This window comes from Lagopus muta, chromosome 1 (genome assembly GCF_023343835.1).
Source record: "Lagopus muta isolate bLagMut1 chromosome 1, bLagMut1 primary, whole genome shotgun sequence".
NCBI classification, from domain to species: Eukaryota; Metazoa; Chordata; class Aves; order Galliformes; family Phasianidae; genus Lagopus; species Lagopus muta.
In genome coordinates this window covers 77,823,862-77,838,061 of record NC_064433.1, presented here as the reverse complement: position 1 = coordinate 77,838,061, position 14,200 = coordinate 77,823,862, and the positions used below count along the sequence as shown (strand labels likewise).

Sequence of the window (14,200 nt, the reverse complement as noted above, 5' to 3'; positions counted from 1 at the left end):
TCCTCAATAAATACCCCTCCCCTCTTACCCACGCTTGCATTCCTTAGTTCTCCTCACAAATACCTGTTGGGAATCTCCTTCTGCGAAGGGCAGTTTTGTAGACACATGAAACATGATCTCTTTGCCCCGGAAATTTGTATAAACTGATTCGGTGCCCGTTTGACCTCTAATGACATCCAAACCTCCCCGGAACCTGAATAAATCCACACCACACAATAGGTTGGGCAGGACACAAATGAAAAAGTGGAGAGAACAAAGAAGATATCAGTAATGCTAGCTTATGCATCAATAATATCAAAGGTAACTTTAAAGAAATCAGCAGCAGCGTAGTAACTCATCTTCCAAAAACGAATGCTATAATCAAAGCTGCAAAATGTTTCTACCAATGAACAACCTTTCTTGCTAAAACCGGTGAAGCTAAACCAGAGATCCTCAAAGGATCTACTTGGTTTAGCATTCTTCTGAGGAAACAGAATCCATATTTTAGAACTGCAGAAAGTAGCTGTGGCAGAGCCACAGAATCACAGAATGGCTCAGGTTAGAAGAGATCTCAAGAGTCACGAATTTCCAATCCCCCCTGACACAAGCAGGGCCACCAGCCTCCCCACTTAATACTAGACCTGGCTGCCCAGGGTCTCATCCAACCTGGCCTTGAACACCTCCAGGAACAGGGTACCCATAACCTCTCTGGGCAGCCTGTTCCAGCACCTCATAGTAAAGAACTTCCACAACCTAAATCTTCCCTCCTTCAACTTAAAACCATTTCCCCTTGTCCTGCTGTTATCTACCCTTTCAAAGAGTTGACCCGTGTATAATCAATGAATATTAAGATGTTACAATTACAAAATAAACAAGAGAGTTAGGCAAAACAGATTATAATAATATAATATATTGTTTACAGGCTCCCTTGATACACTGAAAGTCTGCAATTAGGTCACTCTGCAACCTTCTTTTCTCCCTGTGACTGTTTTAATAAACAAAATAAGCTTGCATTTATACAGTCAAAATAAATATTTTCTTTAATCATCCTGGGTGACGTGTTGAAATACTCCAAGATCCCTAAATGAAAATTTTTAGCTGAGGCCTAAACTCCCACAGATTACCAGCCAGGATGGTTGACAAAAGCATGTTGGGCTTTTCCACCCTCCATCCCAGCACTCCATATTTAGGACTCATCCCACCACATCTCACTAATACCAAAGATAGCATTACTCCAGGAATGGACCAAAGCTCCCATTTCCTCAAACTGCATGCATTGGTATACAAGCATTTCCAATGTGCTCCTGAACCTGAGGTGCCCTTTGGAGTGGCAGATGCTGCTTTCAGGCTTGTCATCCTCTGATGATGACTTACATTCCTTTAGCTTGACTCCAGTATCCCTGATGGAATCTCCCTCTCCCATCAATCCTTGTTTAAAGCCTTCAGTCTGCCCAAGTTACAGGCTAAGAGATATTTCTCCCATCAGAGATCAAATCACTGAACCTTCTGTGTTCCCTAACCCATCCTGACTTTTAAAACAAGCTTGTTACACACCCACGGAAATCCTGCAGCTGAATCTTGTCACCAAGGAAATCTAAGAACTCCAGGAAACCCAGACTCTCTTCTGTGTTACTGAAGACTTCTTCTTCAGTTGTCTTCAAAAGGAAAAGAGAAAAGCAAAAACAGTATAAAGGTTAGGCAAAAACACAGTTCAATCAGCTTTGAGGACCTGCAAAAAGGAAATAAAGTCATTATAAGGCAAGATTGTGTCCTTTCTGTTTAAGAAGTCTCTATTTTCCAGTATACCATACTTTCCACACTGCAGACCTTTTTATTACATTTAATCTAAGAGAACTGACTCCTTCTGTTTTGTCTTTAGGATCTGAACTACCTTACCTGTCCAGGTTTCTGGTAGATTACCCCAAATTTGAAGTTATTGCTTATAACATGTTCATCAAATGCTACGATAAGCTGAGAAGCCTGTGAAAATGAAAATACAAATTATAAATTGCACTTAATTAGCCATCTCTTGATGAAAAGGTACATAGAATCAGAAATTTATACCTTGGGATAGAGGACAGGAAAGAAGCGTTCAACATTCACATCTTCACACAGTAGCTGTAGAGAGACAGAGAGGGAAATAAAAGTGTGATTATCATGTGCTCTAGATTGCTGCAAGCAACCAAACATGGACACTCATAATTATCTGACAAGACTCCTTTCAAGAGAAAAAGCTGAGGTAACATTAGAAAAGAAAGAAGAGGAGCTAAATGGAAGAGTGAAAGGAGAAGTGTATGAAAGTAGTGGTGTGAAAAAGTAGAAAAGAGAGAAGTGGCAGGACAGTAACGTGAAAATAACTAGAAGGATAGAATCAAAAAGAGACAGACTCATGGTGTAAGAGTGAGAAGGCAAGCAAGAATCTCACCTTTGCCATCTGGACAGCATTGGGAAATTCATTCAGACAGGAAATGGGGATCAGATCATGTTTGGTACCAGTTCGTGTCCTGAAATAAAAAAAACAACACATTAAAGTGAATGTTGAAAGAGGCAGGTGCAACACTGGCTCTTTAAACAAACAGTAGCCATCCCTTCAGATTGTTCTTAAAACAGTTAATTCCAGAGGAATAATTTTAACCTTAATGCATAAAATCACTGAAAACACAGGGGTACTTACTACTCATCACTTGTTCTGAGAAGCAGAGAAAGACAAAACAGGCAGGCTCAAGAAAGACATGGGCCTGTCAGAGCAAGTCCAGAGGTGTGCCATGACAGCGATCAGAAGGCTGGAGCACCTGTCCTATGAAGACAGGATGAGAGGCTTGGAGTTGTTCAGCCTGGAGAAGCAAAGGCTCCAGAAAAATCATTGTGACCTTACAGTACTTAAAGAGGGCAGATATGAAGAATATTTAAAGACTCTTCACCAAGGCCTGTAGTGTTACAAGTAATGGCTTCAGACTTAAAGAATCGAGATTTAGGTCATACATAAGGAGGAAATTCTTGTGACACTGGCATAGGCTTGCCAGAGAAATTGTGGATGCCTGATCTCTGGAAGTGTTCAAGGCCAGGTGGGATGGGGTCCTGGGCAATCTGATCTTGTGAGAGGTGACCTTGTCAACAGCAGGGGGTTGGAATTAGATTTAACATAGTTAAATCATAGTTAAGCCATCTCTTTAACATACAAAAGCTTCCTTTTTCCATATATATATTAAAAAAGAGATGTCTTTCTAGGGAAGAAGTAAGATTTGGCTGTCAGAGACCTCTTCCACCAATATAAACAAGTTACTAGGCAAAGGTGCTGCATATAGTAGGATATCTTAACAGAGAAATAAATACCCTTCACCATTCTTTTCAGTGTAGGAAGGTTTCTAGGCTCAGATAAACATTCCCTGGTTCAGCTCATTAGTATGCTCTCAATTTTTCCCCTAGAAGATTCTTGCACTGAAGTGTTCTCCACATACAATGGTCACAGTGGCAGTCTTGTAGCTGATTCCTACCCACGTTTTGCCTTGGTACTGAATGAGAGATGACAAGCAGCAATGGTATGTCAGTTTCTTCAAGTAGCATACTGCCTACCAGAAGTGGCCTCAGTCAACAGAGTAGGAAATGGCTTTTCTGCTGCATACTTCTCACCTACACAAGATCCATCTCTATTCTTCCTCTAGTTTATTCAGCAGCTCTCTGGGCTTTGTTAAAGCCATAAAGGAGGCACACTGGCACATCAGAGGCTGTCCTGGGAAGTTAAGAGATGTCCTAGCTCACCTTCAAGTGGGATTTAGTCTCAAGTACAAAGCCCAAAGATAGGCCTGAGCTAGTCTGCTCTCAACTAGGAAAGGCACATTCCCTCCTTCAAGAGTGCTCACATCTTTAAGTAAACAGAATTAACAGAAGTTTATTTTTGAAGGTGGAACAAATAATTTTCTCAGAAGAACTGTAAGGATGTGCCCGCAAATGCTTCAGCTTTCTGAAGGAAATTACTAGAAGAAAGTCAGAGGAAGGCAAGAACTGAAGGCTCAAAGGTTTCTTTACAAGCTTCTCTAAGAGAGAGACATGAGATTCACACCCACATCTATGCAGAGAAAGTTCAAGGTAAGATGAGAAACACATCACAGTAACACACACTACTACAGAAGACACTGTTACCTCAGCAACAAGCGTAGATTTTCCTGTTTCTCAGACTGTTCATACTTCACAGAAAGTATCAAGTAGCCCAAGGACACATCACTGGAATAAAAGTTCTGGTGCTCCTGAAAACAGGAATTCAAAATGCATTATTCCCAACATGCTTTCCAGAAAGTATACCAAAGTTTTTACAATCTGTAAACTCAGGACTGGCTTGTTTTTTCTTTAAGTAGCAGTGGCATGCTTGAAGACATGCTAACACTTGCCTTGCAGCCTCCTTGGTAATCAGTGCATGAGTATAGAAGTTCATCCACTACCAGTAGAGTACTTCTGAGAAGAAGTAGAATGAGAACATCGAACAACAGGTTTTGAATGACTCCAGTTTATTGTAAACAAATTTCTATATTTGATAGATTTTTCCCTGTACCCACTTATACTCTGCATAACACTAAGCATAACTGGATGTAGTTATGGAAATTTTCCATACAAGCAGTAATGGCAGGGTCAACACATCAGATACAACATACCCTATTGTTGTTCTCTATGAGCATGTACAGCTCAGCGAGGATGGAGCCAGAATTCCAGGAAACTACTTTGCAGGTAGAGGATGTTCTAAAACTAACTAACACTAGCATTGACTCAACTTCAGTGGAGTGTACCTCAAACAGAATGTAATTAAACTTCGTCCCTCTAGCATTGAACTGTAATGCAAACATTTTTACAGGGTCTATATAGAAGTGACTGCAGCCATATATTTCTTCCAGGTATATGGTCATAGGCCTGGTTGTATCAACAGAGGTTAAAATCTACAGACAAGTGAAATGAATGGAAATCTCTAGCACAAATAGAACTCTGTATAAGTGGAATCATCCAGAAATACTTAGATCTTTCTCATCTTCCTAGCAGAGGTTAATAACCATCTATGAATGAAAACCATTCATAGACAGTTCTGAAGTTGGCCACTACACATGGACCAGTCCCTGGCCCTGATTAAGCTGTGCATGTCCCTGTTCATTGCAGAGGAGTTGGACTAACTGGCCTTTGAAGATTCCTTCCAACAAAGGGTTCTATGATTCTATGGCTCTGAAAAACTCTGATCAAATAAAGAGACTGAATTAACACTTCAACAAATGGTCATAAGTTATTGTGTTTGAGGTGTAAGCAGGACAGAGAGATCAATGAGAACGTCATGCAGGAGATCCAATTATCTTTGGATTTAATCAGAACAGTATCATAATCTTTCCCTGCTAGTGAGAACTTCTGTTGAAAGTGGTAGTAGTAGTACATTCCAATGTTAAGTCTTCAACCCAGGATATGGTGAGATTAAAGTAGTATTTCTAGGCTAGAAGGTAAGGTGAGAGTCCTCCTCAGTAAAGCAAAGTAAGAATAAATAAAACATAATAAAACCAAATAAAGAAATCCCAAACAAAAATCATCTCAGCTACACTACAATGGGTAGAATTATTAGTGCTTCCTTATGCCTCGGGGCCATGGAAATCAGGAGAAATCTCAAATTCAAGTAAAAGAGTCACTGGCAATCTGAGAAGACAGCTAGGTATTGTGCAGTCAGTAATCAGGATTGAAAGATTCAGGAATTGCATCACAGGAAGTATTGTGTAAATACAAACCTGCACACGACACAGAAATTTTACATGCTGAGACAGTCAGTTAAGTGTCAGTTGTACAGTCAGAATTTCCATGATCTGGAAGGTGTTCTATGAAAAGACTACTCTGGACACAACTAATTAATAAGAACTCAATGGGAGCAAACTGTCATTTGATCAAAATCAGTTGCTGTACAGCTGGCTAGTCTGATAGCTCCTTATTTAGCCTTCTGCCTAGAAAATACAGAAAGTCTGTTCTGTATCTGTTGGATTGCAACCTCTCCAAATACAGCTGTGAGATCTTCTTTTGCTGTGGAAAAAATTAAAACAAATTTTATATTAGTAATAGTACTGACTAGCTGTGAAATAAGAGATAGTGATATACTAGTTATATACTCTGACATCTACATGAATGTATGTATCTTGAAGTAAACAGGCATAAATCGGTTCCATCTTTGAAAAAGAAAGGACTAATTAAGACTACAGTTACTCCCCTGATTCTGGATGTGAAAATGAAACTTTTTTAAAGTATCAGAGATATCATTGCCCTCAGTTCCTCCTTGACACACACACATACACAAAACAAAGATTCAAGGAACAAAACAAGAGTGAGCTCAAATGACTAAGATGAAGACTAATATCAGGGAAGTCCATAAATCATAGAAGCCAGATGCTAGAGTGTATGCCCAAGACAAGCTGTTAAGGAAAAGATGGCACAATACTGACAAAAATTCAGGACCAGAAGCCATAAAAAAAAGAAAATGAACAGAAGTCTGAAGTTAGCTGCAGCCAGAAATGAGAATGAGCTGCAAAGACTAGAAAACCAAATTCTTTTTGATGAGAATTCAGGGCCAGACCTCAGCAGGCCTGACATATTAGGATCTCAGTTGCTATGGGAACCAGGCTATTAGCTATTCAGCTGACCATAACCTGACAGAGCTGCACAATGGGGTACAATCTTTTCCACAGTAACAAGCACTAGCATTAATGAAGGTCTCAAAATAATTGAATTGTTACCAAAGCCATTGTGGATTCCTACCCTGATTTTGAGTGTATGCCTAGGTCAAAAGTATGAACAAAAACTCTAACTTCCTCCTTGTGACTTTTTTTCTTCCATAATTTTCTTCCTCTGTAAAAACACCTGGGCAGCAGACGGCAGAATCAGAGTCCTTCAATCCTTCAACACACAACATTTATTTTTAGCTGTTCCAAAGTTAGAGATGAACTATCAAAATGCTTTATGGATAATACTGAAGACTGTGGCTCAATGGGGACAAAATAACCCAAAGCTGAGATGACCTATGTATATTTGTATAGGTAGGTACAAATCTGAGCAGTCACTGAAGCAGTTTCTATAACATTTAAGGCAGTCTGAAAAGAAGTCTGGACTCTGCAAAAGCAATTACTGTCTTCCATGAGTCCAAGGGAAAATAGAAGACACAAAGAAAGCTGGCAGTTTGCCTGAGAAGTTACTGAGTTATTAAGATATCTGCCATGCTCTTGGCCATTTGGGATTCTTTTGGATAAAATAGAATAATTTTGTGTACTCATTAACAAGAATTGCAGGACAGGTGAACAAACAAGAGGAAAGGAGAAGACTTCCCCAAGACCTGGTCTGCTTCATCAGTTCTTCTAACTGCAGGAGTATATGAATCCAGAGAACACTAAAAAACCTTTACGGGATTCAAAATGGGCCTATTAATTTTTCCCTAAGAGAAATGAGAATTTTAAAAAGCTTACTTCAAAAAACTTTGCAACTTCTGGTCATTCAGTAAAATACTGGGATGATTTCATCCCCGAAGAAGGAGGAAAAGCAGCTTTGGTGGCACAATGATAATGTGACGTGACAAAAAGACAAAAATACCTGAGCCTTCAAACATGTCAACAACAAAAGATAACAAACTTATATCACAGGGTAAACAAGATCATTATTCCTGTGAGCCCTCTTGCTGGAAGAGTGCAAGGTGTTTGCTGTTTGCCAGTCAAATGACAACAAGAACCTAGAAGATACTGCTATTGTCCACTGCAGAACACAGAACCACTACAGCTGGACAGGTACAAAAATAATACCTTATCAGGTTGTCTCTGTTTAGGCCTTCCCTCCATCTCTACTTGGAGAAATCTGGAAAGAAAAAGATATCTATATCTTGGGCTGATGTCATCTTTTCATGTTAAGAAAACAGTAGTAGGCTGCTAAATATGTGCACTTGCACACCAAAAAGAAAAGGTCCTGAATAGGAAAAGGCTTGCAGTCTTAGGTAGTCAAAGAACATGCTTACTAAAAAGACTTGCAGTAATAAAACAAAATTACAGAAGCCTTAAATACAAAAGAGATTGTTATAGTTACACCTAGTTACAAAAATGTACTTTGACTGCTTCAATGTATCAAATAGTTTCCACATCTTTGCTCAGCTAGAATTTCATGCTAACAACTTCTTTTCACTAGTAGGGAAGTTAATTTTGAGTAAGTTCCTCAACATAGTTCATAGTACAGCAGTAACAATACTTTAAATCAGTACAAAGAAAAGTATAGTATAATGGAGAAATACCTGACCAGATATAAATACAAGGCAAGAATGATTTTTCACCAGTACTGCCAGTTTGTAGTGCTTGTGAAACTGCACTCCAAGATCCTGATGGGCATTTTCAACATATCCCTCTTCATTATAGTCTTTAAAAACAAGGTAGGCATTTAGTAATTCCCACAGTACTGTGCACAACGTTTTATACCCTTTTTCCTATCTGCAAAGTGAACCTCACCAAACTTCTCATCATATAAAGAGCAGACCAAGAAGCATAGAATTAGAGCTCCGTAATGGCTGGACTGTCATAGCACTTTTTTGTGTGGTTGTTCCACACCATCTGTAGTATATTGGGTTTTTGTTTGTTTGTTTGTTTGGTGTTTTTTTTTTTTTTTAAATTAAAAATTTAAATTTAAAAAAAAAAAAAAAAAGTCAGTTTCAGACTTAGCATATGTATACCCATAACATAAACATGCATACAGACTGTTGTTTTATGTTTGTCATAGGGACTTCTCACTGAGATGCACTGAGGATCCCAACTGCTGTCCAGATAATCTCTTGAGATAGCTCTGCTGTCTGCTGGAGGTCCGAATGTGGGACATCAATAAGAGGCTACCAATTCTGATAAAGCCAGAATACTATGATGCAATTACAAAACTATGACCTGCCTGCTATCACAGAAACAAGAAGGGGTGAATCACACAACTGGAATAGGATGATCAAAGCCTACAAGCTTTTTGGAAGAGATAGAAAGGGCAGGAGGGGTAAAGGAGTTGCCCTATATGTTAAGAAGTGGATAGACCATGAAGAGCTGTCTCTGAGAAACAGCCACATTCAGCTTGAGAGCACATAGGTTAAAATTAGGGACCAGACCAATAAAGGACATCTGGTGGTCAGGGTCTACTACATGCTGCCTGATCAAGAGGAGCCTGCTGATGGGGCTTTCTTGCACCATTTACAATGGATTTCGTGCTCATAACCTCTCAGCCTGATGGGGGATTTCAATCACCCAGCTGTCTGCTGGAAAAGCAACACAGCAGGCTGCAAACAATACAGAAGACTCCTGGAGTCTGCTGAGGATAGCTTCATAGTCTGTCCAATACCTGGACAGACCAACAAGAGGTGAAGTGTTATTGGACCTGGTTCTCACCAATACAGAGGAGATAATTAAAGAGGTTCAGATAGGAGGCAATCTGGACTACAGCAACCATGCTGTGGTTGAGTTAGTGATCTCAAGGAACATGGGTCTGGTCAGAAGCAGGGTCAGAATCTTGAGCTTCAGAAGACAAAAATTCCGTCTGTTTAAGGAATTGTTGGATGAGATCCTCTGGAAAACTGTCCTTAGGGACATAAGAACAGATACACGGGTGGTACTTCTCAAAGGACAGCAGAAGATATGGGAAATTGACATGGCTGAGTAAGGACCTGCTGAGCAAATTAAGGGAAAAGAAGAAAATGTACAGGCAGTAGAAATGGGGATGAGTGGCCTGGGAAGAATATAGGGATGCTGTCCAGACATGCAGAGATGGAAGCAGGAAAGCCAAGGTGCAGATCAACTGAACTTATTGAGAGATGTGAAAAATAACAGGAGATTCTACATACATATTGGTCAAAGAGAAAGGTAAAGAAGATTGTACTTCCTCTATTAAATGAGAAGGTAGAACTGCCTTCAACGGACATCGAGAAGGCTGAGGTACTCAGTAAGTTCTTTGCCTCAGTCTTTACTGCTAGTTTAACTTCCCATGTCTCTTGAGTTACTCGGTCTTCAGGCAGAAGGTGCAGGAATAAAATCCCTATTGCTATAAGCATAGAGCAAGTTCAAGACCACTGTGAGACTGATTGATGTTGTACAAGTCTATAAGGCCTGACAACATGCATCCCAGGATTGTAAAGAAACTGAATGATGTAGTTGCCAAGCCATTCTCCATCATATCTGAAAAGTCATGGCCGTTGGGAGAAGTTCCTGGTGGCAGAAGAGAAATATCACTCCCATTCTAAAGAAAGGGAGCAAGAAAGACCTGGGGAACTACAGGCCTGTCAGTCTCACATCAGTACTTGTGGAGATCATGGAATAGGTCCTCCTGGAAGCTGTGTTAAGGCATATGCATTCAGGACAGCATAAGGACATGTTATCATGCATGATCAGCCTGGTGGCCTTCTATGATGGAGTGACAGTATTGGTGGACAAAGGAAAGGCAACTGATATAATCTACCTGGACTTCTGCCTTTGATATGGTCCTACACCACATTCTTATCTATAAATTGGAAAGAAATGAATTTGAAAGGTGGACTTTTTGATGGATAAAGAATTGGTTGGAAGGTCACAGCCAGATGGTTGTAGTCATTAAATCTATGTCCAAGTGGAGACCAGTGACAAGTTATGTCCCCCAGAGGTCCATCTAGGGACTGGTGCTCTTCAACTTCTTTATCAATGATCTGGATAGTGATATTGAGCACACTCTCAGCAAGTCTGCTTATGGCACCAAGCTGAGTGGTGCAGTGGATACAATAGAAGGAGGTGATACCATCCAGAGGAACCTAGAAAGGCTTGGAAAGAGGGCCCATGAGAACCTATTGTGACTGAACAAGACCAAGTGTAAGGTGTTGGGTTCGACTTGGGTAAGAGCAATCTCAGATATGTGTACAGGGAGAAGAACTCACTGGGAACAGCCCTGTGGAGAAGGACTTGGGTGTCCTTGTGGACAAAAAGTTGTACATGAGCCAGCAGTGTGCACTCAGAGCCCAGAAGGTCAACTGTATCCCAGCCTGCATCAAAAGAGATATGGCCAGCAGGGTGAGGAGGTGATTATCCCACTCTGCTCTACCCAACTGCATTCGGGAGTAGGTCCCCCAGCACAAGATGTGGAGTTGTTGGAGCAGGTCCAGAGGAAGGCCACAAAGATGATCCGAGGACTGCAGCACCTCTCCTATAAAGAAAGGTTGAGAAAACTTTGCTTGTTAATCCTGAGGAAAAGAAGGCCCCAGGAAGATCTCACATTCCGGTACCTGAGGGGAGCTTATACACAGGCCGGAGACTGACTTTTTACATGGTCTGATAATGACAGAACAAGGCGGAATGCCTTTAAACTAAAAGAGGGGATATTTAAATGAAAGATTCAGATGAAATTTTTTACTCAGAGAGTGGTGAGGCGCTGGAGCAGGTTGCTCAGAGAACTTGTGGACTCCCCATTTCTGGAGGTGTTCAACACCAGGTCATGTTTTGATGCATAACTTAAATAAACCCAGCATGCCTATGATATGGTGAAGTTTTCTACCCATGGATAGAGTATTCTGTGACAAGAGTCTTTTTCACCTTTTTCTCTGAGACATACTTCCTCACCAGCTTACAAGCCTAATGGGATATAGACACATATTCATGTCAATTAAATCAAAGAACAAAATCTGGGTACTTGAGAAGAATGGAGAGAGGAGTCTTTATTTAGTACTTAATCACTGATGGTTGGGCACTTTGCGAACATATGGAGTTTGACGGAAAGGGAACTCCTTCATATTCACTTCATAGTATAGCTGAGGTTGGCAAGGACTTCTGAGTCTACTTGGTCCAACTCCTACTCAAGCTGATTCACCCAGAGCAGGTTCTTCAGGACCATGTTCAAGTGGCTTTTGAAATTCTCCAAGGAGAAGATTCCACAACATCTCTGAACAACTTGGGACAGTGCTCTGTCACCCAATATAAAAAAAAAAAGTTATTTTTAGACAGAATTTCTTGTGTTGCAGTTAGAGCCCACTGCCTCTTGTCCTGGCATTGGGCACCACTGAAAAAAAAACAGGCTCAGTCCTCTTTGCACCCTCCCTTATACTCCATTATACTGTAAAAGATAAGATTGATTGTTAAGATCCCCCACGCCTTCTCCAGGCTGAACAGTCTTAGCTTTCTGAGATTTTCCTCACAGGAGATAGGCTCCAGTTCCTTAACCATTTTTGTGGCCCTACATAGGACTCCTTCCAGTATGTCCATTCCTCTCTTATACTGGGAGACCCAGCACTAGACACAGTACTTCATATATGGCCTCATCAGTGATGACTGGAGAGGAAGGGAAACTTCTCTTCACCTGCTGGCAATACTTTGTTTAATGTAGCCCTGGATACCGTTAAACTTCTTAACAGCAAGCATTTACACTTGATGGCCACCAGGACCCACTGGTCCTTTTCTGCAGAACTGCTTTCCATCTAGGTAACTTATAGTATGTTCTAATGCCAGGGGTTGTACCTTTCCATGTGCAGGACTCTGCATATCTCTTTGCCTTCATGAAATTCTTGTCAGCTCACCTCTCCAATCTGTTGAGATCCCTCTGCATGGCAACATAGCCCACTGGTGAATTCATCACTCTCATTTTGTGTCATCTGCATACCTGCTGAGGATACACTCTGCCCCATTCATACTTCAAAGAAACAATGATGAGACAGCACTGCTTGAACAGAGGGATGGACAAGATGACCTCCAGAGGCCCCTTTCAACCTCAGTTTTCTATGATCCTATGATATCAGGTCAGCAGTGAATTCTACAACTGTACTGAAAACCACTTCATCTTTCATTACAGCTGAAATCAGAAACCTTCAAGGAGAACCTTAAATTTATCATGACAGAAAAATAATTACAGTTGGCAAACTGAAGGATTCCAGAACGTCATGGGACATGTCCATTACAGCAGATCTGGACAGAAAGTCTTCAGAAAGGGTGCTTTACTAATAAATGATATTTACAACAGCTTCTAGTTGCATACTATACAAGATCATTCAGGCAAGTCAGACTACTGCAGAACAAGTCCCCAGGAGTGTGCAAAGCTCCTCTTCTCCATTTTAAACTTACTAAGCAGTCACACAGACAGATCACTGAATAAGATACAGTGTGAGTGTACACAGTTGGCTTTCTTATTCCCTTATAAACCGTCTCTCAGAAATGAACATGGTTTTGTTCCCTTGTCTTGCTAGTTAATATCATCCTGAAATCCACTCTGGGAACCAATTAGTTCCCTAAAACTGCCAGTGCCAATGTCTGGTCATTATCCTCATTTGCTTATCTATTCTGAGAAAAATGGACCACTTCGCTCATTGTCAATGGAATTGTCTCTTAGCACAGAAGTCACCTCTAGAACTCATGCCACATACATTTCCAATACTATTTCACATTTTTTCTCTCATCATCTCTACTGTCCATGAGCCTCAGAGGAGCTTCTTAACCAAATGTAAGTATTCTTTGGTACAAATCTTTCACTTCTGTTAACACACAGGAAGATGCACAGGTCACAAGGGGCAGGATCAACTTAACACACTGCTGGCCATGCAGTTGTATGAATTTCATTTACTTAGTTCAAGGGATGTTGAGTGGCAGTTATTTCTAAATCCACCAGGGAAAGCCTGAGATACAGTTCAGTCTTATGTCTGGCAGGTCAAAGAGGGATCTGAAGACTACCCTTACCTTCCCTAGGAAATGCTTGCGGTATAGCTTGGCTGTGGGGTCACTCTCCAGTTTCACCTTAACACTCCAGGGAAAGGGTACATCAGAGAGAGTTGGACTGGAGAGGTTGTGGCTTGTCCCTTCAATCCAGTAGCCCCCAAACTGGGGTAAGATAATGAGAGGATATGGCCACCCTTTCTGTAATACCTGTTTGGAAGGACATGAGGAGAACATGAAAGCTGAAAGGTCAATAGCCAAGAAGGCCAGTAGGCTGAAAGTTCAAGGGAAAAATCAGAGAAGAGAAGTACAGACTCACCTCATGGATGCTGGGGTAAGGAATATACTCTTCTTCTGTCTGAAATCAGAAGAGAATGTTAGCAAAAATTAGCAAAAGTGTGAGGGATCTTTTAAATTCTTTTCCTCTCATGATATCACAAACTATGTCTTTAGCTTCTGCTCTGCCCTAGTCCACCTTTAGAGTTTTATTTTAGAATTTTAAGTTGGACTTTCTTTCCCAGGTCTCAGCATTGTAATATAAAACTTTGAGAACAAAAATC

General features: G+C 40.7%; 1 protein-coding gene across 11 annotated transcripts in view; it reads right to left on the bottom strand.

Moving 5' to 3' along the window:
* The window catches only part of LOC125703747 (rap1 GTPase-activating protein 1-like), a 55,301-nt gene that overhangs the window by 16,248 nt on the left and 24,853 nt on the right, over positions 1-14,200 (bottom strand). For 8 of the 11 annotated variants that reach the window (XR_007380966.1, XM_048968688.1, XM_048968609.1 and 5 more), the window contains exons 5-12: positions 13,960-13,998; positions 13,665-13,850; positions 4,120-4,223; positions 2,405-2,483; positions 2,044-2,097; positions 1,876-1,959; positions 1,534-1,634; positions 64-193 (exon numbers count right to left, since the gene is read on the bottom strand). Coding sequence is in view for 10 of the 11 variants with exons in the window: in XM_048968688.1 (XP_048824645.1) it covers positions 64-193; positions 1,534-1,634; positions 1,876-1,959; positions 2,044-2,097; positions 2,405-2,483; positions 4,120-4,223; positions 13,665-13,850; positions 13,960-13,998 (777 nt within the window). In the remaining variant the exon portion in view is untranslated. Of the gene's footprint in view, positions 1-63; positions 194-1,533; positions 1,635-1,875; positions 1,960-2,043; positions 2,098-2,404; positions 2,484-4,119; positions 4,224-7,772; positions 7,825-13,664; positions 13,851-13,959; positions 13,999-14,200 lie in introns of those variants that run through there. The other 3 variants (XM_048968659.1, XM_048968674.1, XM_048968664.1) reach the window with 3 other exon arrangements.